The sequence below is a fragment of the Cynocephalus volans genome, chromosome 3, assembly GCF_027409185.1.
Source record: "Cynocephalus volans isolate mCynVol1 chromosome 3, mCynVol1.pri, whole genome shotgun sequence".
Lineage (NCBI taxonomy): Eukaryota > Metazoa > Chordata > Mammalia > Dermoptera > Cynocephalidae > Cynocephalus > Cynocephalus volans.
Genome location: NC_084462.1, coordinates 173176395 through 173198897, shown reverse-complemented (window position 1 = coordinate 173198897; position 22503 = coordinate 173176395). Strand labels below are relative to the sequence as shown.

Genomic DNA, 22503 nt, shown 5'->3' with positions numbered 1-22503 from the left:
AGTCAGTAGGAACGCCTGGGCCTCACGCCCCGCCCGCCTAATCCAAGCCTCAAATTCCTTCCAGGCGCGGCACCGCCTCTGCCCCCACGTGTCCCGCAATGAGGCCCGCCCACGTGTGGGCGGGGCTTCCAATGTTGTGCCAGCCGCGTGTATGCCTTCGTCAGGGGGCGGTGAGCTACGTCATACGCACGCAGGCCTTGCCCCTGCCCAATCTCTCGGCGGGCGGAAGAGGGGCGTGGTCAGGCGCGAGGCCCCCGCAGCCGCGGGCGCCGCCGCCTGAGTCGCTGCAGGTGGCTGCTCTCGGCTCCCTGCCGCTCAGGCAGCTCGAAGGCCACTCTGTTGTGGGGTCCTCGCCGCTGTTCCACGTCTCCCGGAAGCTGTATGAGGGTTACGGCGGGTCTGGAAGGGGTTTACTCAGCCTGGGCCCTCTCTCGGCCCGCTGCTGAGGGGCGCGGTGCAGCCGCTCGGGAGTCCTCAGGTGAGGCGGCGGCGAGGGCCCAGTGGACGAGGCGGGTCCCTATGGAAAGGGGGCCCCGTCCTCTCAGCGGAGACTCTGGTCTCCGCCTTCATCCGGGTCGCGCCCATCTTCGCCCTGTTGGGGTCTAAGGAAGGGGGCTGGAGAGTTCCCTTGGGCTACAGCCGGCGTTGTTTACTTCCCTCCCTTTTTTCTCCCTCCTTCCCTCCGACCCCGGCCTGGTCTGGTCGCTCTTCCCGCTCCGTAGGCCCGAACGAGGTGGGTGGGGAACAGAGAGGGGATCCGCGCTCGCCTACCTGGGATCCACCGAGTGACTAACAGACGACCTGGCCTGACAGGCTGATCTCCAGCGTCCCTTCATTTATACTGACACCTGGCAGGCATCGTCACTGCCGTTTACAGACCCTCCCACGTCCCATGCACTGTTTCTGCCTCTAGGACAGTGAGTGCCCCAGGAATTACTTCAGGTATTTGTTCCTCTGAAGTCCCCTCCAGTTTGTCAGTGGGGCAAGTGCCCAGGGCCCTCGTTAGTTTAATTAGGTAATCAACATTAATTCACATACTATTGTTTTAAAGCCCTATTAACTTTGGGCTAAATGGGAGACAAGATATAAGGAATTTTCAGTGTGTTTTGATTGCTTTGTTAGGAGAGATTATTTGCTCCCACTCAACCACCAGTGTTAATTTGAGAATAATACTTTGTATTGAGTTTTAAATGTTACAAAGTATTTCGCCTCCATTTTTATTTGATGTCGCCTAAACTTTGAAATACACAGATGAGTAGTAATTACATTTTGTAAAGAACAAGTTTAAAGGTTGAGTTTCTTGAGGTTATTTATATTTTGAGAGGCTAGATATGGGGAGATGGTTAAAAAGTGCGTTTGGCACTAAGCTGACTTAGATTTGAGTATCTGAGCTGCCATCTAAAACTCTGGGATCTTTGTAAACTTTTTCCACATTTGTGAAAGAAAAAAAAAAAAGACATTGCTATTTACCACATAATGTGGTTGTGAAAATTGTATGTGATAAAGGTAATGTGTACACAGCATCTGGCACATAAAAATTAAATCCGTTCAGCAGTTTTATGAATGCCTACTGTGTGCTAGATGCTGGGAATTCATTGGTGAGCAAAACAGACATGGCCTTTATCCAGTCAGTGTCCCCCAGCCCCTTCCCCAAGAGGGAGGGAGAGATATTAAGAAAAAAACAAAAAAAAATGTAATTATAAAACACGAAGGGTTGTAAGGCAAAAATAATAGGGCATGAACAGAGAGGGATAGGACCCAGTTTAGATGGAAAGAAAGAGAAAGAAAGAAAGATGATGTTCAAGTGAAGACCGAGAACAAGAAAAAGTTAACTGTGAAAGAGTTCCCGGCAAAAGGAACAATATGCACATTCAAGATATGGTTGTTGACTTTTTTATAGTGCTCTTTCTTCTATATCATGAGGGTTAATTACTTCATCATTATTTGGATTTATTGTGGCACTTAATGAGTACCCAAATATATGTAATTAAATGAATGAGTTATACAATCTTTTTCTTTATTCTGAACTTAGCTTAATGTGCACATGGTAGGTACTGAGTATTTGAATTATTGAACATGTTCTTTAGATAAATTATGTATGTGCACACCTAAATTATCCACAATATTGCTACAGTTTAACATTAAGATGGCTTATGTATTAATCAGAAGAAGTGTTTTTGGTGGCTGGCTGATACTAGGATCTGAACCCTGGACTTTGGTGTTATGACTTTTTTCAAGTTTTAGCACCTTAAAGCAAACTTCAGAGAATCGTTGTTTTATTTGGTTGTACTGGAATTTTGCCGTGTTGATTATTTGCTGTTTGGATGCTGTATTAATTTGCTAGAGCTGCCATAACAAAGTACCACAGACTGCGTACTTGCACAACAGAAATTTATTTTCTCAGAATACTGAAGGCAAGAAGTCTAGATGAAGGGGTCAGCGGGGTTGGTTTTTTTCTGAGGCCTCTTTCTTTGGCTTGCAGATGGCCTCCTTCTCCCTGTGTCTTCAGATGGTCTTCTCACTGCATATCTATTTGTGTCCAAATTTCCTCCTTTTAAAAGGGCATCAGTCATATTGGATTAGGGCCCACCCTAATGATTCAGTTTAACTTAATTACCTCTTTAAAGATCTTATCTCCTAAAATAGTCACGTTCTGAGGTCTGGGGGTTAGGGCTTCAACATATTAATTTGGGAGGAAGAAGGGGAAGAGAAGACAATTTAGCCCATAACTGATGGTTTCACTATGTTAACATTCTCCCTTCATTGAAAACAGTAACAATAAAAGCAGTAGTGTTAGTTGTAGTGATGGCAATAGCAAGTGAGTGCTTACTGGGCCAAGCATTTTGCAAAGTGTTTTTTATGTATTATTTCATCGTGTAAATTAAGTACACGTATTCCCCATTTTTTAGATAAGGTTTTTCAGCTTTCGTTAAGAAGCTTGCTCAAAGTTACTTAGCTAGTTAGAGGCAGGGTTAGAATTTTAACCCAGTACTGACTCCAGAACCTGGTCTTAACCATTATACTCTGCTGTTATGGCACACTGATCATTTTATGTCCTTTATACAGGTTCACCAGTAGGAGTATTCTGCTACCATCATGTCTTGGTTTGCTGATCTTGCTGGAAGGGCAGAAGATCTTTTAAACCGAGTTGATCAAGGGGCTGCAACAGCTCTTAGTAGAAAAGAGAACACCAGCAATATCATATATAGCAAAAATACTGACTATTCTGAACTTCACCAGCAAAATACAGATTTGACTTACCAGACTGGACCTAAAGCTACTTATGTTTCCTCAGCAGCTGATAACATTCTAAATCAAAAAGCCACCATCTTAGCTGGCACTGCAAATGTGAAAGTAGGATCTAGGACACCAGTGGAGACCTCCCATCCTGTTGAAAATGCATCTGTTCCTAGGCCTTCATCCCAGTTTGTTCGAAGAAAGAAGTCAGAACCTGATGATGAGCTGCTATTTGATTTTCTTAATAGTTCACAGAAGGAGCCTACCAGTAGGGTGGAAATCAAAAAAGAAAAGGGCAAGACACCCGTCTTTCAGAATTCTCAAACATCAAGTGTCAGTTCTGTGAACACGAGTATAACCACCATCAAAACCACTGAAGAAAATTCTTCTGGGAGCCAGATCCATGGTAGTTAATCAGTCCTCTATTTCTTTTAGAGTTAAGCAAATTCGATGTGTCATCACAGCCTAAAACATTCTGATAGTGTTTCTCCACACTTTTGGGATCTGTCCCCACAGTATAAGGGCAGGCTCTCTGCAAATGTGTGGTGTAAACAGGGGAGATAGATTGAATACTATTAGTCAATATATTTATACAGTTATAGTAGGGACCTTTGAATGTTGTCTGTAGGGTAACTTTACCCAACCCAGCAACTAAGAAATTATGTCAAAATTGATTTTCTATGATATTTTAAGATTTAAAAAAAGAGAAAATTTTGAAATCTGAAAGAAAATGTGTAATTTCAGAAGGTTTGGATACCCATACTGGCCAGCTGCCAAAAAATAAAAAGAAAAAAAATGTGTAATTTTGCATTTGAGACTATCTCAATTCATTTCTTTTTGTTATTGGGATTATAAAAATGACAGGCGGCTATCTTTCACATATATTCTGGCTTGTTTTTTGTGTGATCCCCTTTCACATCCTCCAGAAGTAAAGCTGAGAAACTGAGCTTTGATCCAAATTGAAGAGTTGAAGGCATTGACCTAGTAGTTAAATAAGAGCTTAGAATTCTGGTTTTCAGTTGTTTAATTCACTGTGAAATTACCTCTCCAAGTACGTCTTCTCACTTGCAAAACGAGGTTAATATGGTAACATCGCTAATTCAAGTACTTACTAAACATTTTGCCTAGGCTGCCCACACCCTCTGGAGGCAGAGGAATTGAGAACATCTGCTCCAGCATGTCAGCACTCAGCTCAGTGTGCTCTCAATATCAAGGCAATGGAGAGTTCTTGTAATTTCAGGGCACAGGGGAAAGAGTAAGGTATTTAAAGTTTAAAAAATTGAAATGAAGATGATCTGGCCCTGGGTTATTTTTAAAAAGCAAATAAGTTGGTTGTGCAGATACTCAGTGTATTCATCTTGCCTTTTTTTTTTCTTTTAGTTATCCCCTATTTGTGCAAATATTATTTCATCATTTCTTTGTTTGTTTTTTTGGGTTTTTTTACCTTGAAATTAGAGGGGTTCAGAGTGTCAAAGAACAAAATTACAACGAATTTAGTTAGGATCTCAATTGGCTTGATTGGGATTCTAAAATTGGGCAACACATTATTCCATAAAATAGAATGTCTTCCCCCTACTAAACATTTTTAGCAGCAATAAACATGATAGATTTTTGCAGGGATTCATTGTAGAGTTGATGATTAATAGAAGCTTGTTATCTTAATTTCTCTCACTGTCTTGGCTGTTAGTGAATAAAATCAGTCTTGTATCTTCAAGATAAAAAGTTGTATAGAAGCAGGTGGTTTGGGGCTTTGAAGATAGAAGCATGCACTAATAGTTGGTAATTATCTTCACATACTCCTAAATTCTCAACTGTCTTGATTAATTATACAAACTTATAATTTTGAGAACTTACTGGGTACAAGGATACAGAAGGGTCTAGTGGGTGAGATAGACATGTAAGCAGGTAATTTACATATATTGTAGTAAATGCAGTAACTGAAGTATGGTCAGAGTCTTGTTGGAGCAAGAGGAGGCTTATAAGAAATTGTCTAAGGTATTCAGGAAAGTATTCACAGAGGGTCTATTTTGAGTTCGGTCTTAAAGGGTGAATAGGAGTTTGCTGGGTGAAGAATAAAAGGGGTTGGAGACAACATTCCATGCAGAAAGAGCAGGTTCTTTAAAGGGTTGATAGAATAGAAAAAGGTTGTAAGAAAATTCTGAAAACAGTGAGTGTGTGATAGATGATGATGAAGAAAATGAAGCTAGTAATGAAAGTTGAGAGCTGTTTGTGAAGGCCCTTGTATGACACTATTTGCTTGTTTAAACCCATTATTCTAAGAGATCATTGTTCAAGTTTGTTCCCTGAATAACCTGCATTAGACTCACTTGTGTGATTAATAAAAAATGAATTATTGAGAGCTTCCCCAGACTTCTTGAATCAGGTGTTCTGGGGATGGAGCCAGGGCATCTGAATTTTCTTTGTTCCTTAGGTGGTTGTTAGGCCAATACAATTTGAAAGTGACTGCCATAGGCGGTGTGATGCTGATAAAGGTCTTTAAGCCAAGAGTTGATATGAATTATTTTTCTACTTTTAAGGAAAACAATTTGCATTTAATTGTAGAGGGTGGACCAAAGGGAACCTGGTTGGCAGGGAAATGAATTAGAGCCAGTTATAATATACGGGAGTTCTAAAAATTGTTTGTTTCTCCAGGATAGGGTCTCAACCTTGGGATTATTGACATTTTGGACCAAATAATTTCTTGTCGTGGGGGCTGTCCTGTCCTTTACACGATGTTTAGCAGCATCCCTGGCCTCTTAACCTGTGTAGACGCCAATAGCAACCCCAGTTGTGACAAAAAAAAATGCAAACTGTGTGACAACAACACATTGTCAAATATCTCTTGCAGGACAAAATCACCCCGGATAGAGAATCAATGCCCTAGGATGCCGAGAAATGGAATTGCTGAGTCGTAGGGTGTGTAGTTCAACTACACTAGTAATGCCAAAGGGTTTTCCTGAAGAGGTTGTACCAATTTAAACTCTAACCAACTGTGCTTAAGAATTCCTTTTGTTCCACATTCTCATGAGCATTTGATATTTTCTATATGACTTTTTATGTTTTGCTAATTGGGTTTGTCATTGTATTTTATTTCCCTTAGTATTAATGTGGTTGAGCTTTTTTTCAAATATTTGACTTATTCAAGTTTCATCTTCTGGGATGTGCCTAATCAAGTTTTTTTGATTATTTTTTTCTATTGGCTCATTTTTCTTTTCTCTTTTTTTTTTTTTCTTTCTTAATTTTATTTTGTCGATATACAATGTGGTTGATTATTGTGGCCCATTACTGAAACCTCCCTCCTCCCTCTCACCCCTCCCACCTGACAATGTCCTTTCTGTTTGCTTGTCATATCAACTTCAAGGAATTGTAGTTGTTATGTCTTCTTCCCCTCGCCTCCCCGTTTTTTGTGTGTGTGTGTGTGTGTGTGTGTGTGTGTGTGTGTGTGTGTGTGCGTGTGTGCGCGCGCGCGCGCGCATTTATTTATTTTTACCTCCCACCAATAAGTGAGAACATGTGGTATTTCTCTTTCTGTGCCTGACTTGTTTCACTTAATATAATTCTCTCAAGGTCCATCCATGTTGTTGCAAATAGCAGTATTTCATTCATTTTTATAGCTGAGTAGTATTCCATTGTGTAGATATACCACAATTTCCATATCCACTCATCCGATGATAGACATTTGGGCTGGTTCCAACTCTTGGCTATTGTGAAGAGTGCTGTGATGCACATTGGGGAACAGGTATACCTTCGACTTGATGATTTCCATTCCTCTGGGTATATTCCCAGCAGTGGGATAGCTGGGTCATATGGCAGATCTATCTGCAATTGTTTGAGGAAACTCCATACCATTTTCCATAGAGGCTGCACCATTTTGCAGTGCCACCAACAATGTATGAGAGTTCCTTTTTCTCCGCAACCTTGCCAGCATTTATCGTTCAGAGTCTTTTGGATTTTAGCCATCTTAACTGGGGTGAGATGGTATCTCAGTGTAGTTTTGATTTGCATTTCCTGGATGCTGAGTGATGTTGAGCATTTTTTCATATGTCTGTTGGCCATTTGTATATCTTCCTTAGAGAAATGCCTATTTAGCTCTTTTGCCCATTTTTTAATTGGGTTGCTTGTTTTTTTCTTGTAAAGTTGTTTGAGTTCCTTGTATATTCTGGATATTAATCCTTTGTCAGATGTATGTTTTGCAAATATTTTCTCCCACTCTGTTGGTTGTCTTTTAACTCTGTTAATTGTTTCTTTTGCTGTGCAGAAGCTCTTTAGTTTGATATAATCCCATTTGTTTATTTTTCCTTTGGTTGCCTGTGCTTTGGGGGTCATATTCATGAAGTCTGTGTCCAGTCCTATTTCCTGAAGTGTCTCTCCTATGTTTTCTTTAAGAAGTTTTATTGTTTCAGGGTGTATATTTAATTCTTTAATCCATTTTGAGTTGACTTTAGTGTATGGTGAAAGGTATGGGTCTAGTTTCATTCTCCTGCATGTTGATATCCAGTACTCCCAGCACCATTTGCTAAAGAGGCAGTCTCTTCCCCAGTTTATAGGCTTGGTGCCTTTGTCAAAGATCAGATGGCTGTAGGTGTGTGGATTGATTTCTGGATTCTCTATTCTATTCCATTGATCAGTGTGTCTGTTTTATGCCGGTACCATACTGTTTTGATTATTATAGCTTTGTAGTATAGTTTAAAGTCAGGTAGTGTTATGCCGCCAGCTTTATTTTTTTTGCTCAGCATTGCTTTGGCTATGCGTGGTCTTTTTTTATTCCACATAAATGTCTGGATAGTTCTTTCCATTTCTGAGAAAAATGTCATTGGAATTTTGATGGGGATTGCATTGAATTTGTATATCACTGGTAGTATGGACATTTTCACTATATTGATTCTTCCAATCCAAGAGCATGGGATATCTTTCCATCTTCTTGTATCCTCTCTAATTTCTCTCAGCAGTGGTTTGTAGTTCTCATTATAGAGATTTTTCACATCCTTGGTTAACTCAATTCTTAAGTATTTTATTTTTTTGGTGGCTATTGTAAATGGGCAGGCTTTCTTGATTTCTCGTTCTGCATGTTCACTGTTGGAGAATAGAAATGCTACTGATTTTTGTGTGTTGATTTTTTATCCTGCTACTGTGCTGAAATCATTTATCAATTCCAAGAGTTCTTTTGTAGAGGTTTTAGGCTGTTCGATATATAGGATCACTTCATCTGCAAACAGGGACAGTTTGACTTCATCTTTTCCGATCTGGATGCCCTTTATTTCCTTCTCTTCTCTGATTGCTCTGGCTAGTACTTCCAACACTATGTTGAATAGGAGTGGTGAGAGTGGGCATCCTTGTCTGGTTCCTGTTCTTAAAGGAAAAGCTTTCAGCTTTTCCCCATTCAGGATGATATTGGCAGTGGGTTTATCATATGTGGCTTTAATTATGTTGAGATACTTTCCGTCTATACCTAACTTATAGAGGGTCTTTGTCATGAATGAGAGTTGAATTTTATCAAATGCTTTTTCAGCATCTATAGAGGTGATCATATGGTCCTTGTGTTTGATTTTATTAATACGGTGTATCACATTTATTGATTTGCGTATGTTGAACCAATCTTGCATCCCTGGGATGAATCCCACTTGATCGTGGTGAATAATTTTACGTATGTGTTGTTGTATTCTGTTTGCTAGTATTTTATTGAGGATTTTTGCATCTATATTCATCAAGGATATCGGCCTGTAGTTTTCTTTTTTGGTTATATCTTTACCCGGTTTTGGTATCTGGATGATGTTTGCTTCATAGAATGAGTTTGGGAGATTTGTGTCTGTTTCAATCTTTTGGAATAGTTTGTAAAGAATCGGTGTCAATTCCACTTTGAATGTTTAGTAAAATTCTGCTGTGAATCCATCTGGTCCTGGGCTTTTCTTTGTTGGGAGCTTTCTGATAACAGCTTCAATCTCCTTTATTGTTATTGGTCTGTTCAGATTTTCTACATCTTCATGGCTCAGTGTTGGGAGCTTGTGTGTGTCCAGAAATTTATCCATTTCCTCCAGATTTTCAAACTTGTTGGCATATAGTTGTTTATAGTAGTCTCGAATGATTCCTTGTATTTCAGATGAATCAGTTGTAATATCACCTTTTTCATTTCTAATTTTTGTTATTTGAATCTTCTCTCTTTTTTTTGTTAGACATGCTAATGGTTTGTCAATTTTATTTATCTTTTCAAAAAACCAACTTTTTGATTCATTGATCTTTTGTATTGTTTTTTGGGTTTCAATTTCATTAAGTTCTGCTCTGATCTTAATGATTTCTTTCCATCTGCTAACTTTAGGTTTGGATTGTTCTTGTTTTTCTAGTTCTTTATGGTGAAGTGTTAGGTTGTTCACTTGCCATCTTTCCATTCTCCTGAGGTGAGCATTTAATGCAATAAATTTCCCCCTTAGTACTGCTTTTGCAATATCGCACAGGTTTTGGTATGATGTATCATTATTTTCATTAGTTTCAATAAATTTTTTGATTTCCTGCTTGATTTCTTCTTGGACCCATATTTTGTTAAGTAGAATGCTGTTTAATTTCCATGTGTTTGTATAGTTTCCAGAATTTCATTAGTTATTGATTTCTAGTTTTAATCCATTATGGTCTGAGAAAATATGTGGGATAATTCCAATTTTTTTGAATTTATTGAGACTTGATTTGTGACCTAATATGTGATCTATCCTGGAGAATGATCCATGTGCTGATGAGAAGAATGAATATTCTGCGGTTGTTGGATGGAATGTTCTGTAGGTATCTGCCAAGTCCAGTTGGTCTAGAGTATTGTTTAGATCTTGTGTTTCTCTACTGATTCTTTGCTTAGATGATCTGTCAAATTTTGACAGTGGGGTGTTCAAGTCCCTTGCTATTACGGTATTAGTGTCTATTTCCTTCTTTAGGTCTAATAGAGTTTGTTTTATAAATCTGGCTGCTCCAACATTGGGTGCGTACATATTTATGATTGTTATGTCTTCTTGATGGATCAGTCCTTTTATCTTTATGTAGTGTCCCTCATTGTCTCTTTTTATGGTTTTTAGTTTAAAGTCTACTTTGTCAGATATAAGAATAGCTACTCCAGCTCGTTTTTCTTTTCTATTTGCATGGTAAATCTTTTTCCATCCTTTCACTCTTAGTCTATGTGAGTCTTTGTGGGTGAGGTGGGTCTCTTGAAGGCAGCATACAGTTGGGTCCTCCTTTTTAATCCAGTCAGCCAGTCTGTGTCTTTTGATTGGGGAATTTAAGCCTTTTACATTAAGAGTTGTTATTGAAAAGTGTTGATTTATTCCTAGCATTTTATCGATTGTTGTTTGGCTGTCTTAGGTGTCTTTTGTTCCTTGCTTTCTGATTTACTGTTTGTTTTCTGTGTTTGTTGGTTCCTTAGGTTGTTGATAGCCTTTTTGTTTGTTTGTTTTCTTTTCATGAATGCCATTTTTATTATACTAGTGGCTTTAGATTTTTCTTGGGTTTTAATGGTAGTGGTAGTTATTTTTCAGGAACCAAACCCAGTACTCCCTTGAGAATTTCTGTAAGGGTGGTTGTGTGGTGGTGAACTCCCGCAGTTTTTGTTTGTGTGAGAAATATACTATTTGCCCTTCATTTCGGAAGGATAGCCTTGCAGGGTAGACTGTTCTTGGCTAACGATCTCTGTCTTTTAGTATTTTGAATATATCATCCCATTCCTTTCTGGCTTTTAGGGTTTGTGATGAAAAGTCTGATGTTAGCCTGATTGGGGCTCCCTTATAGGTGATTTGACGCTTCTCTCTTGCAGCTTTTTTTTTTTTTTTTTTTTTTTTTAATTTTATTTTGTCGATATACATTGTGGCTGATTATTGCTCCCCATCACCAAAACCTCCCTCCCTTCTCCCTCCCCCCTCCCCACCAACAATGTCCTTTCTGTTTGCTTGTCGTATCAACTTCAAATAATTGTGGTTGTTATATCTTCTCCCCCCCCCGTTTGTGTGTGTGTGTGTGTGTGTGTGTGTGTGTGTGTGTGTGTGTGTGTGTGAATTTATATATTAATTTTTAGCTCCCACCATCTCTTGCAGCTTTTAAGATTCTCTCTTTGTCTTTGAGTTTTGCCAATTTGACTATAACATGTCTTGGAGAAGACCTTTTGGGGTTGAATATGTTTGGAGATCGTTGAGCTTCCTGGATCTGAAGATCTGTGATTTTCCTATACCTGGGAAGTTTTCCGCCACTATTTTGTTGAATATGTTTTCAATGCAATTTCCTTTTTCCTCCCCTTCTGGAATAGCCATGACTCGGATATTTGAGCGCTTAAGGTTATCTGAGATCTCTCTCAGATTTTCTTCAATGCCTTTGATTCTTTTTTCTTTTTCTTTTGTCTGCTTGTGTTATTTCAAACAGCCCATCTTCAAGTTCAGAGGTTCTCTCTTCAACTTCGACAAGCGTGCTGGCTCTCTGTTGTGTTTTTTATTTTGCTAAATAACTTCGTCAGTTCGGCAAGTTCTGCTACATTTTTTTTTCAGGGCAATTGATTTCCTTGTACATTTCCTCTTTCATGTCCTGTATACTTTTCCTCGTTTCATCATGATGTCTAGCTGAGTTTTCTTGTATCTTATTCAGTTTCCTTAGAATTATCACTCGAAATTCCTTGTCAGTCATTTCAAGGGCTTCTTGTTCTATTGGATCTAGAGCTTGAGATTTATTATCTTTGGGTGGTGTACTTTCTTGATTTTTCGTATTTCTGGTATCCTTTCTTTGATATTTATTCATTGTGGCAGGGGGGTTCACAGTCCACAGGTTTGACACTATTGTCTGACTAAGATGTTGCTGTGGTTGCAGAGTCGCGCGGTCACCAACTGCAAGCGGCGGCAGCTCCAACCTTTCTAGGGGCCCACTCTGGGGTTGGGCTGGGGCAAGTCGCTACCTTTTCTTCTTTCCAGGTAGGCACTGTGATTTCTTCCAGTCCCTGGGGCTCCCGAGTCTTGAGTTTCCACCGCTGCCGCTGCCTTCAGACCGCCATCTTGCCCACAGTTCATTTATCTTTTCTCTTATTGATTCATAGACATTCTTTATATATTCTTTTTTTTTTTTTTTTTTTTTTGGTGGCTGGCTGGTACTGGGAACCACACCCATGACCTTGGGGTTATAAGGCTGCACTCTAACCAACTGAGCTAACTTGCCAGCCAACATTTTTTATATATTCTAAATGCTAATTCTTTCTCAGTCTCCTCCAGTTTTACCTTAGCCCCCTTACCCCCATGGTGTCTCAATGAATAGAGGTTCTTAATGTAGATGAATTTATCTGTCTTTATGGTTTGTGTTTTTTGTGTCTTAGAAAATCTTGCCCTACCCTGAGGTCATAAAGATATTTTCCGGGAGCTGGCCGGTTAGCTCAGTTAGTTAGAGCACAGCCTTGTAATGTCCAAGGTCAAGGGTTCAGATCCCCATACTGGCCAGCTTCCAAAAATAAAATAAAAAATAAAGAAAAAACGACAAAAAAAAAAAAAGATGTTTTCCTATATTATCTTGTAAAGGTTTTATAGTTTTGCCTTTCATATTTAGGTGCCTACCTAAAGTTGATTTTTATGTATGGTGTGAGGTAGGCATCCAATTCCATTTTTTCCCATATGGAAATTAGCTGTCCCAGCATCATTTATTTTATTTTTTTTTTTTTTTATTTTTTTTTTCGTGACCGGCACTCAGCCAGTGAGTGCACCGGTCAGTCCTATATAGGATCCGAACCCGCGGCGGGAGCGTTGCCGCGCTGCCAGCGCAGCACTCTACCAAGTGCGCCACGGGCTCGGCCCCCAGCATCATTTATTAAAAAAACTTTTCCCTACCAGTTTGCAGTACCACCTCTGTCATGTATCCAGTATCCATCTATTCATTAGTCTGTTTCTGGGCACTTAACTCTGTTTCATTGGTTTATTTGTGTATCCTTGTGCTGATGCCACACTGTCTTAACTAATGTATCTTTATAATATTCCTTGATATCTGATGGGGCAACTTCTCCCACCTTGTGGTTGTTCTTCAAAAAATAAAAATGCTGTTTTGGACTTTTGTACTTCCATATGCATTTTAAAATTTGCCAAGTTTACAAAACTTCTGTTGGTGTTTTTATTGGGAATTGATTGCTTCTGTATAGACAGTTTGGTGAGAATCAGCACTTTTACTATATAGACTTTTCTAATCCATTAATATGGTATAATTTCAACTTATTTTTTAATGTCTTTCATTAAGATATTGTTTCCTCCAAGGTCTTACATACTTTATGTAAGATTTCTTCATGAGCAGTTCATATTTTTTGAGCTATTATAAATGGTATTGCTTAAAACTCTTTGTTCTCTGCTGTTGCTGTGATATTGGTTTTTGTATATACATACACAGCAACATAGATAGTTCTTAATCTTCATATTTTTCTGTACATGCATTTAGATTTTCAATACCACAATCATATCATCTGTGAATAATGGCAGTTTGTTTCTTCTTAGCCCTTTTGTCTTTTTTAAAAAATCTTTTCATTGCCTTACTTCATTGGCTAGAACTTGACATCCAATTTTGTGTCTTGTTCCTTGTCTTGAAGGGAATATTTTGTTTTACTAAGTATGATTTTGTAGTAAGTTTTCTTTTCTTTTTTTTTTAAAGATAACCAGTAAAGGGATCTTAACCCTTGACTTGGTGTTGTCAGTACCACACTCTCCCAAGTGAGCCACAGGCCGGCCTGTAAGTTTTCCATAGGTACTTTTTATCAGGTTAAAGAAGTTCTCATATATATCTAGTTTGAGTTTTTATCATGTTGAATTTTAGCTATTTTTTTCTTACCTATGGAGATGATAATATGATTTTTCTTCTTTAATATAAATATACAAACCAATCAAATTTTTTAAACATATAACCAAACTTTCAGTTTGCTAATATTCTGTTTAGGATTTTTGCACTTATCTTAGTATACAGTTATGTTAGCCTTATAAAATGAATTGGAAAGTGTTCCCTTTTTTTTCTATTGTCTTAATTAATTGGTGTAAGACTGAGATTATTTATTCCCTGAATGTTTGCTAGAACTCACTGGTAGAAAGAACCCTCAGGGACTGGGTTATTCTTAGTGAAAGATTTTGACTATTGATGTAATTGGTTTTCATTTCTTCTTGAATTTGTTTTTGGTGAGTTATGTCATTTTTTCCTAAGAATCTGTCTATATCATATACATTTTGGAGGGATTATATTTATTTTATTTAATTTCAGGAAAATAATGAAGGTATCATATCTGAAACTTTAACACAATCAGGCACTAATCTAATCATTCATACTAACCCTGCAGAAAACAAACCTTGAACACATCCTGCCTAAAGAATATCAATATCTGGCATATGTTAAACCCTTACCATGTGCCTGACACTGTGCTAAATGCCTATATTTTTGAACACCTTTAATGAAGTATGATTGACATACAAAAAACTGCATGTATTTAAAGTATTCAATTGGATGAGTTTCAGCATCATGTACCATTTTAAAATTCATTGGCCTAATGTTGTTTATACCTCCCAGAGAACTATTTTTGGTTATGTTCTTCTCTAATCTGTTTCTTTCCTATTTTGTTAATTTCTGCTTCTTTGTGTTATTTTATTGTTTATAACCTCTACAGATGGATACATAACCCATTAATTTGCTTCCTTTTATCACTAATGTAAATATTTAAGGTTATACATTTTCTTCTAAATACTGCTTTAGATATTATCCCCGAAGCTTGGATATATACTTTATTTCTTTTTAGAATCTTTATTTTGGAAATTTTAAACCTACCAAAACAGAGAGTGATGACCTCCCATGTTACCTGTTATCCGGCTACAGTAATATTTAGCATATGGCTATTCCTGTTTCATTTATACCCTCTTATTTCCCATCCTTTTTTTTTTTTTTTTTTTTTTTGCCTCCACCCTCCACAGAATTATTTTGAAGCAAGTCACAAATCTTATCATTTCTTCTATAAACATTTCATTTTGTTACTCTAAAAAATACAAGCTTTTAAAAACAAACATTCACACTGTTATGACCTTAAAAATTTCATAATTCCTTAATATCTAGTCAATGTTCAGATTTCTCTGTCTCATGTATTTTTTTTTAATATTTGGTTTATTTCAGAATTCAAACAAGAGTTGAGATACCTCTTAAGATTCTCTTAATCTATAAAGTACCCCATTACCTTCTTTCTTGCCATTTATTTGTTGAATAAACAAATGCTTTTTTTTTTTTTTTTTTTAAGATGACTAGTAAGGGGATCTTAACCCTTGACTTGGTGTTGTCAGCACCATGCTCACCCAGTGAGCTAACCGGCCATCCCTATATAGGGATCCAAACCCACAGCCTTGGTGTTATCAGCACCACACTCTCCCAAGTGAGCCACAGGCCAGCCCTTAATTATGATTTTTTTGCTTTGATCCGTGAGTTATTTAAAAAATGTTTTTTATAATTCAAAACATGAGATTTTTCTAGTTTTAAGTTACGATTTCTGGCTTAATTGCATTGAAGTCAGATAGCATAGTCTATAATACCAATTCTTTGAAATCTGAGAATTGTTCTACGTCCCATAAAGTCAGTTTTTCTAAGTGTTCCATGTATCCTTGAAAAAGAGATGTGCTCTGCATTTGGGTGCTTTGTCTTATATATATCCTTGCATTAAATTTGTTAATTATGCTTTCACATCTTTATTCTTACTCATTTTTTTTACTTGCTTGATCTGATGACGTTTTGCAGTCAGTTAAAAAAAAAAGTTTTATATGGAGTATTTAAAGCCTGTACCAAGTAGACAGAATAATACAGTGAACCCTCTATACCCGTCATCCAGCTTCAATAGTGATAAACACTTCCATTTTTAAATCATCTTCATTTCTACCCATTCCCTACCACACTTAATTATTAGTTTTTTCTTCTAGGTAAAATTTACTTATATCAAACTGCACAAAAATCTTAAGCTATACAGACAAATGGCTGTACTTATGTAACCCACGTCCTTATCGTGATATAGGTTTCCTTTGCTCCAGAAAGTTTCTCATGTTTTTTTCCAGTTAACTTCCCCACTCGATCCGTGAAAGTACCTGCTCTTCTGATTTTTTTTTACCTTAGTTGTTTCTTCTTCTAAAACTTCATATAAATGGAATCATATAGTGTGTGCACTTTCTAATCTGATATGTAACTATGTTAGTGAGATTCATCTATGTTACTATTTTTTTATTCTTTTTATTTTTGTTTAGTGTCTATTGTGTGGCTATACCTCAGTTTATTCATACTTCTCTTGAGATTGTTTCCAGTTTTGAAGTATTGCAAACAAAGTTTCTGTGAACATTTTTGAACTTTTCTGAGTAAATGTTTTTATTTTTCTTGGATAAATACTTAGGACTAGAATTGCTGGGTCAAAGGGTAGGTGCATTTTTAATTTTATAAGAAATCATAAAACCTTTTTTCCACAGAGGTTGTACCATTTTGTACTTTCACAGCAGTGTGTGATAGTTTTAGTTGCTCCATATCCTCACCAACATTGGTATTGTCTTTTTAATTTTAGCCATTCTAGCATGTGTGTATTGGTTCTCATTGTGATTTTAATTTGTATTTCCCTGAGAACTTTGATTATTGACCATTTGTTTATCATACCTTGTAGAGATCTGTACACATACAGTTATTGTTTTAGTCAGTTTTATCATTCAGATATAGTTGGGTTTTTGTTTTTGTTTTTTTTTGCAGCTGGCTGGTAAGGGGATCCAAACCTGTGACCTTGGTGTTACAGGGCTGTGTTGTAACCAACTGAGCTAACTGGCCACCGGCCAGCCTCATTTTTTTTTAATCACATAATTTTGGGGGGGGGGGGGTGGCAGCTGGCTGCTGCAAGGATCCAAGCCTTTGACCTTGGTCTTATAATACCACGCTCCAGCCAGCCAGCTCGTATCACATAATTTTTTTAGAGTAAGTAAAAAGTACAATTTCCAAAATGAAGATTTTTAAAAGAAATAAAATGTATATCCCAACTTCCGGGATAATATCTAAAGCAGTATTTAGAAGAAAATTTATAGCCTTAAATATTTACACTAAAGATGAAGGAAGTAAATTAATGAGTTATGCATTCAGCATAAAAGGTTATAAAAACAAACAAAATTAGTAGATAGCATACTGTTAATAACGCTAAAATGATCAGTGAATTTGTGTGGAGTTCTGCTAGAGACAGGGGAAAGAATGGAAGTCCAAATCAAAGGTACACCCCGGTAAGAACAAAACAAACAAAAGCTAAAGATAAACACAGGAAAGAATCTTTTTCTTTCATTTACTATTGCAAAAATGTTATTCTTTTGGCCTAAGAAATTGATGCAAAAAGAGCAATGTAGTGCTTCATTTCAGAATACAGTGGCATTTCCACACCATCATATGCCATCTGTAATTGCAGTTTGCTACCAAAGAAGGTATTTTTTTAATATTGAAGTAAACTTCAATATTAAATACAGGGTCTCAGGAAAAGCTTTATTTCTACACTCGTCCCCCCTTATCCACAGTTTCACTTTCTGTGGTTTTAGTTTCCCACAGTCAGTTGTAGTTGGAAAATAAAAAATGGAAAGTTCGAGAAATAAACAATTTATAAGTTTTAAATTGCACTCTGTTCTGAGAAGTGTGATGAAATCTTGCACCTTTCTGCTCTGTCCTGCCCCGACCCCCCAAAACATGAATCATGCCTTTATCACATTTAGTAACAAAAACAAGATGAATCTGAATTCATGAGTCTCTGTCTCTTTGGTTATGACGTTTTAGATTCCAGTTTGGTATATAACGAATCACTGTGACCTGTTATTACTTTCCTTTACTTGAAATCCATAGCTGTTCTATTGTGTCTTTCTATGTTTTCAGTGTTGAGACTTCTCCCTTTTCTTTTTCAAAAACATTTCAAAAACAAAAGGGAGACTGAAATCCTGTTTACTTAAACCCAGCCATTTAAATTATCTCTGTCTCCCTCCCAGAATTGTATTCTTGTATTCTCCGTTGCCATTCATACACTGTATCCAGACTTTGAGAATCCTTAGAGGTCTATTGGCTCCATTTATGAGAATGAATTTTAATCAGAGGGAAGTATATTGAGAATTTAAATTTACTTTTTATGATATTTGAGCTATAGCAGTCAACATGAGCCAAAATAAACTACTAATGCATATGTGGTGAGCGTGCCAATGTAAGGAAAATGTATTCTTTTGTTTACAGAAGCTGCTAATAATTCTGGCTCTGAAAACCAAGAGGATTCTTCAAAGGAAAATACGTCATCAAATACTACCTGCACTAATCACAACCCAGCACCTAATGATGACAGCAAATCACACGAACTGTCTAATCTTCGACTGGAGAATCAGCTATTGAGGAATGAAGTTCAGTCTTTAAATCAAGAAATGGCCTCATTACTTCAAAGATCCAAAGAAACTCAAGAAGGTAAAGCCTTATTAAATTGTTCAGGATTAGGAATTTAACTTTCAAAAATGAACTAAAAACGTTACATCTGAACTATTAGGAATAGTTTAAATGAGATTTGCAAAATGGTATTTTCATAGAATTATAGGGCCCAGATTTGGAACTGGGACCAATCGTCCTTCAACAAACCGAAACGTAGACTATTGGCTTTTTTGGTCAATGTTTAGGAACCATGAAATTTAGGAACTGAGAGGAACCAAACATTGTAATTTTTTCGTTTGATTTATTTTTTTCTGACTTTTCAAGGGGAACTCTTCCGTGAACCAAAGGTGAGATGAGGCAAAGTGGACACTAGTAGGCAGAATCACAGTATTGCTGCTCCGGAGGGCGTAAAATGTATATGTAATTCAGTTTGAATAGTGCCCTTGGGAATTGTGTAGTGAGGTGGTCCTGGAGTAGAAAACCCTTGGATTCCACAGAAATGGGTAATTAAAAAGCGAATAATCATGACTGAGGTAGCAACAGGGGAAGGTGTGAATGTTATTGTAAGTGTGGCTGAGGAGAAAACAAAAGAAAAACAAAATTACCCTGGCTCCAGGATTGGAAAGGAGTGAGTGGACAGTGGGAAAAGTTTTGCCAAGGCTGGATGGAGGCCCATGAGAGTGGAATAGGAAGATAGTTTGACTAGTCAGACCAACTTTACAAAAGGCTTCACTTTACCCAGACTAATGTAGATATACAGTAGTTCCCCCTTATCCACAGAGGATATGTTCAAGACCTTCAGAGGATGCCTGAAATCTTAGATAGTACCAAACTGTGTATACTATGTTTTTTTCTGTGTGTATATATGATAGAGTTTAATTTATAAATTAGGCATGGTAAGAGAGTAACGATAACTAGAATAAGTAAAATAAGGGTTACTTGAACACAAGCACTGTGATCCTGCAACAGCCAATCTAATGACCTAGAGGGCTACTAAGTGACAAACAGGTTGGTAGCATATACTGCATGGATACTCTAGACAAAAGGATGATTCACATTTTGAAGGGATGGTCTTGTGTTTATCTTCAGATTTTTTGTTTGTTTTATTCTTACTGGGGTGTACCTTTGATTTGGATTTCCATTCTTTCCCCTGTCTCTAGCAGAACTCCACAAATCCACTGGCTATTTTATTTATTTATTTATTTATTTAATTATTTTATTTTTTTTGTCGTTTTCGTGACTGGCACTCAGCCAGCGAGTGCACTGGCCATTCCTATATAGGATCCGAACCCGTGGCAGGAGCGTCGCTGCGCTCCCAGCGCCGCACTCTCCCGAGTGCGCCACGGGCTCGGCCCCATTTTATTTTTATTAACACTGTGCTGTCTACTAGTTTGGGCTCCCAAATGCTTGATTTTCTGTCTCCAGAAAAAACAACATTGTAGAAGAGCAGTTAGCTTCATGCCCCTTTCTAATCTATTAACTGTAACATAGGTGTAAACACTGGCCTTGAAAAATAGGTGTCCCTTATGGGGCAAAATAAATAAATAAAACTGGAAGATATTTGTAAACTCCTAATTTTGGCAATAAGTCGAGTACTAAAGGGACTCAAAGGAGAATCTATGTGTGCTCTGAGAAAGAGGTATTTGGTGTTGCTTGCATAGAGAAATTTCATTTTTTGTAGAATTAAATAAAGCAAGAGCAAGAGTTGAAAAGTGGAATGTTGACCATTCAAAGAGTGATCGAATAACTCGAGAACTCCGAGCCCAAGTAGATGACCTGACTGAAGTGGTGGCTGCAAAGGATTCCCAGCTGGCTGTACTGAAAGTGAGACTCCAAGAAGCCGACCAGCTACTGAATACTCGTACAGAAGCATTAGAAGCCTTACAGAGTGAAAAATCACGGTAGGTGATGAAAACAAATTAGCTAGAATGATTCTTTCTTTTCAATACAAGTAATGATAAGCATTGTACATAGTGAAAATTTAGCTTTCTGGAAGTTTACATGAAGGAAAATTTCATTTGGTGGTGTTGGAAATGTGTGTGATTAAAATGGATTTATTGTATGAACTTTGAGAAGCATTGCTAGCAAATTCTGAAGTTAAAAGTATTTGAAGAGCATAGTATCATTCCATCTTTTGATACATGGTGTGTGCTTACATTTGGATGCCTAAAAATATAGATTACATTGCATTAGAAAGGAAAAAGATTTCTCTAAGAATGTTTTTGTCAAACCATCTTTTTTGCGCCCAACTAAGCAAGCTGATGCTCTAAAAATTATTTTACCTTATCACTTGTACACTGGAAATGAGTTATTTCACGTGATGCATTTTCTTTTAGAATAATGCAGGATCACAGTGAAGGTAGTAGCCTACAGAATCAAGCTCTGCAAACTCTGCAGGAGAGACTGTATGAAGCGGATGCCACTCTGAAGAGAGAGCAAGAGAGCTATAAACAAATGCAGGTTAGAATTGGAGACAACAGAGTTCTATTGTCATTTGGACAAGGAGGAATGACTTTATGCTATTTCATAACATTTACCCTTTTTTATAAAATTCTGCAGTGCATTTCAGGAAATTCTGTTTCTGAGACAAAAACCAGATATTTGAAAATTTAGCTTGATTCTTGTTAAATTAATTTTATGTGTTGAGATACAATTAAAATAGTTGATATTCATTAGAGATATAGATCTTTCACTTAATTTGGTGTGCAACAAGTGTTACCATTATTTGATTAAATGCTGATTTGGGGGCATCTTGTTTATTCTTTTTATTTAAGCTTTTTCTGATTCCAGTTTAATCTGATTCATTTACTTCAAAAGAAAATTGTACATGATATTATTTAGAGTTTTACTCTTAAATAAATTTTTTTTTGGAGTTCTTTTTAAAAATTTTTATTTAAATTTATTTTTATAGAGTACAGTGTTTTGTTTCAATACATGCATATACTGCACAATGATTCACTTAAGGTAGATAACATAGTTTTGTACTCACTAGTCCACCCCTTCTCATCCTGCTCACCCTTCTCCCCTCCCAACCTCTGGTAACCATTATTCTACCCTCTACCTGTATGAGAACCACTTTTTTTTTTTTTTTTAGTTTCCACATATCAGTGAGACCATGTGGTATTTGTCTTTCTGTGCCTGACTGACTTTACTTAACATGATGGTTTCCAGTTCCATTCGTGTTGCTGCAAATGATAGGATATAATTTCTTTTTATAGCTGAATAGTATTCCATTGTGTTGTATACCACAGTTTTTTATCCATTCATCCATTGATGGGCATTTAGGTTGATTCCATCTATTAGCTATTGTGAATAATGTTGCAGTCAACATAGGAGTGCGGGTGTTTTTTTCATATATTGATTTCATTCCCTTTAGGTATATACCCAGTTGTGGGATAGCTGGATCGTAAGGTAGATCTGTTTCTAGTTCTCTGAGGAACTTCCATACTGTTTTCCACAGTGGCTGTACCAATTTAGTTTCCCACCAACAATGTAGGAGGGTTCCCTTTTTTCCACATCCTCACTAGCATTTGTTATTTTTTGTCTTGTTGAAAGTAGCCATTCTAACTGGAGTGAAATGATATGTCATTGTGGTTTTAATTTGTATTTCCCTGATGATTAGTGATTTTGAGCATTTTTTCATGTGCCTGTTGGCCATTTATATGTCTTCTTTTGAGAAATGTCTATTCAGGTCCTTTGCCCATTTTTTAATTGGGTTATTTGTGTCTATTCAGGTCCTTTGCCCATTTTTTAATTGGGTTATTTGTGGTTTTTTGCTGTTGAATTGTTTGAATTCCTTATATATTCTGTATGTTCCTTTGTCTGATGTGTAGTTTGCATACACTTTCTCCCATTCTGTAGGTTGTCTCT

The 22503-nt window shown here is 37.2% G+C and overlaps 1 protein-coding gene across 2 annotated transcripts in view; it reads left to right on the top strand.

Annotated features, from left to right (window-relative positions):
* Nucleotides 1-277: 277 nt before the first annotated feature.
* Nucleotides 278-22503, top strand: part of GOLGA5 (golgin A5) — a 49637-nt gene continuing 27411 nt past the window's right edge. Inside the window, exons 1-5 of one of the 2 annotated variants that reach the window (XM_063090486.1) lie at nt 278-478; nt 3067-3643; nt 18451-18672; nt 20315-20534; nt 20970-21093. In XM_063090486.1, the coding sequence (XP_062946556.1) occupies nt 3097-3643; nt 18451-18672; nt 20315-20534; nt 20970-21093 (1113 nt within the window). In that variant the 5' untranslated portion in view covers nt 278-478; nt 3067-3096. Of the gene's footprint in view, nt 479-783; nt 943-3066; nt 3644-18450; nt 18673-20314; nt 20535-20969; nt 21094-22503 lie in introns of those variants that run through there. The other variant, XM_063090487.1, reaches the window with a different exon arrangement.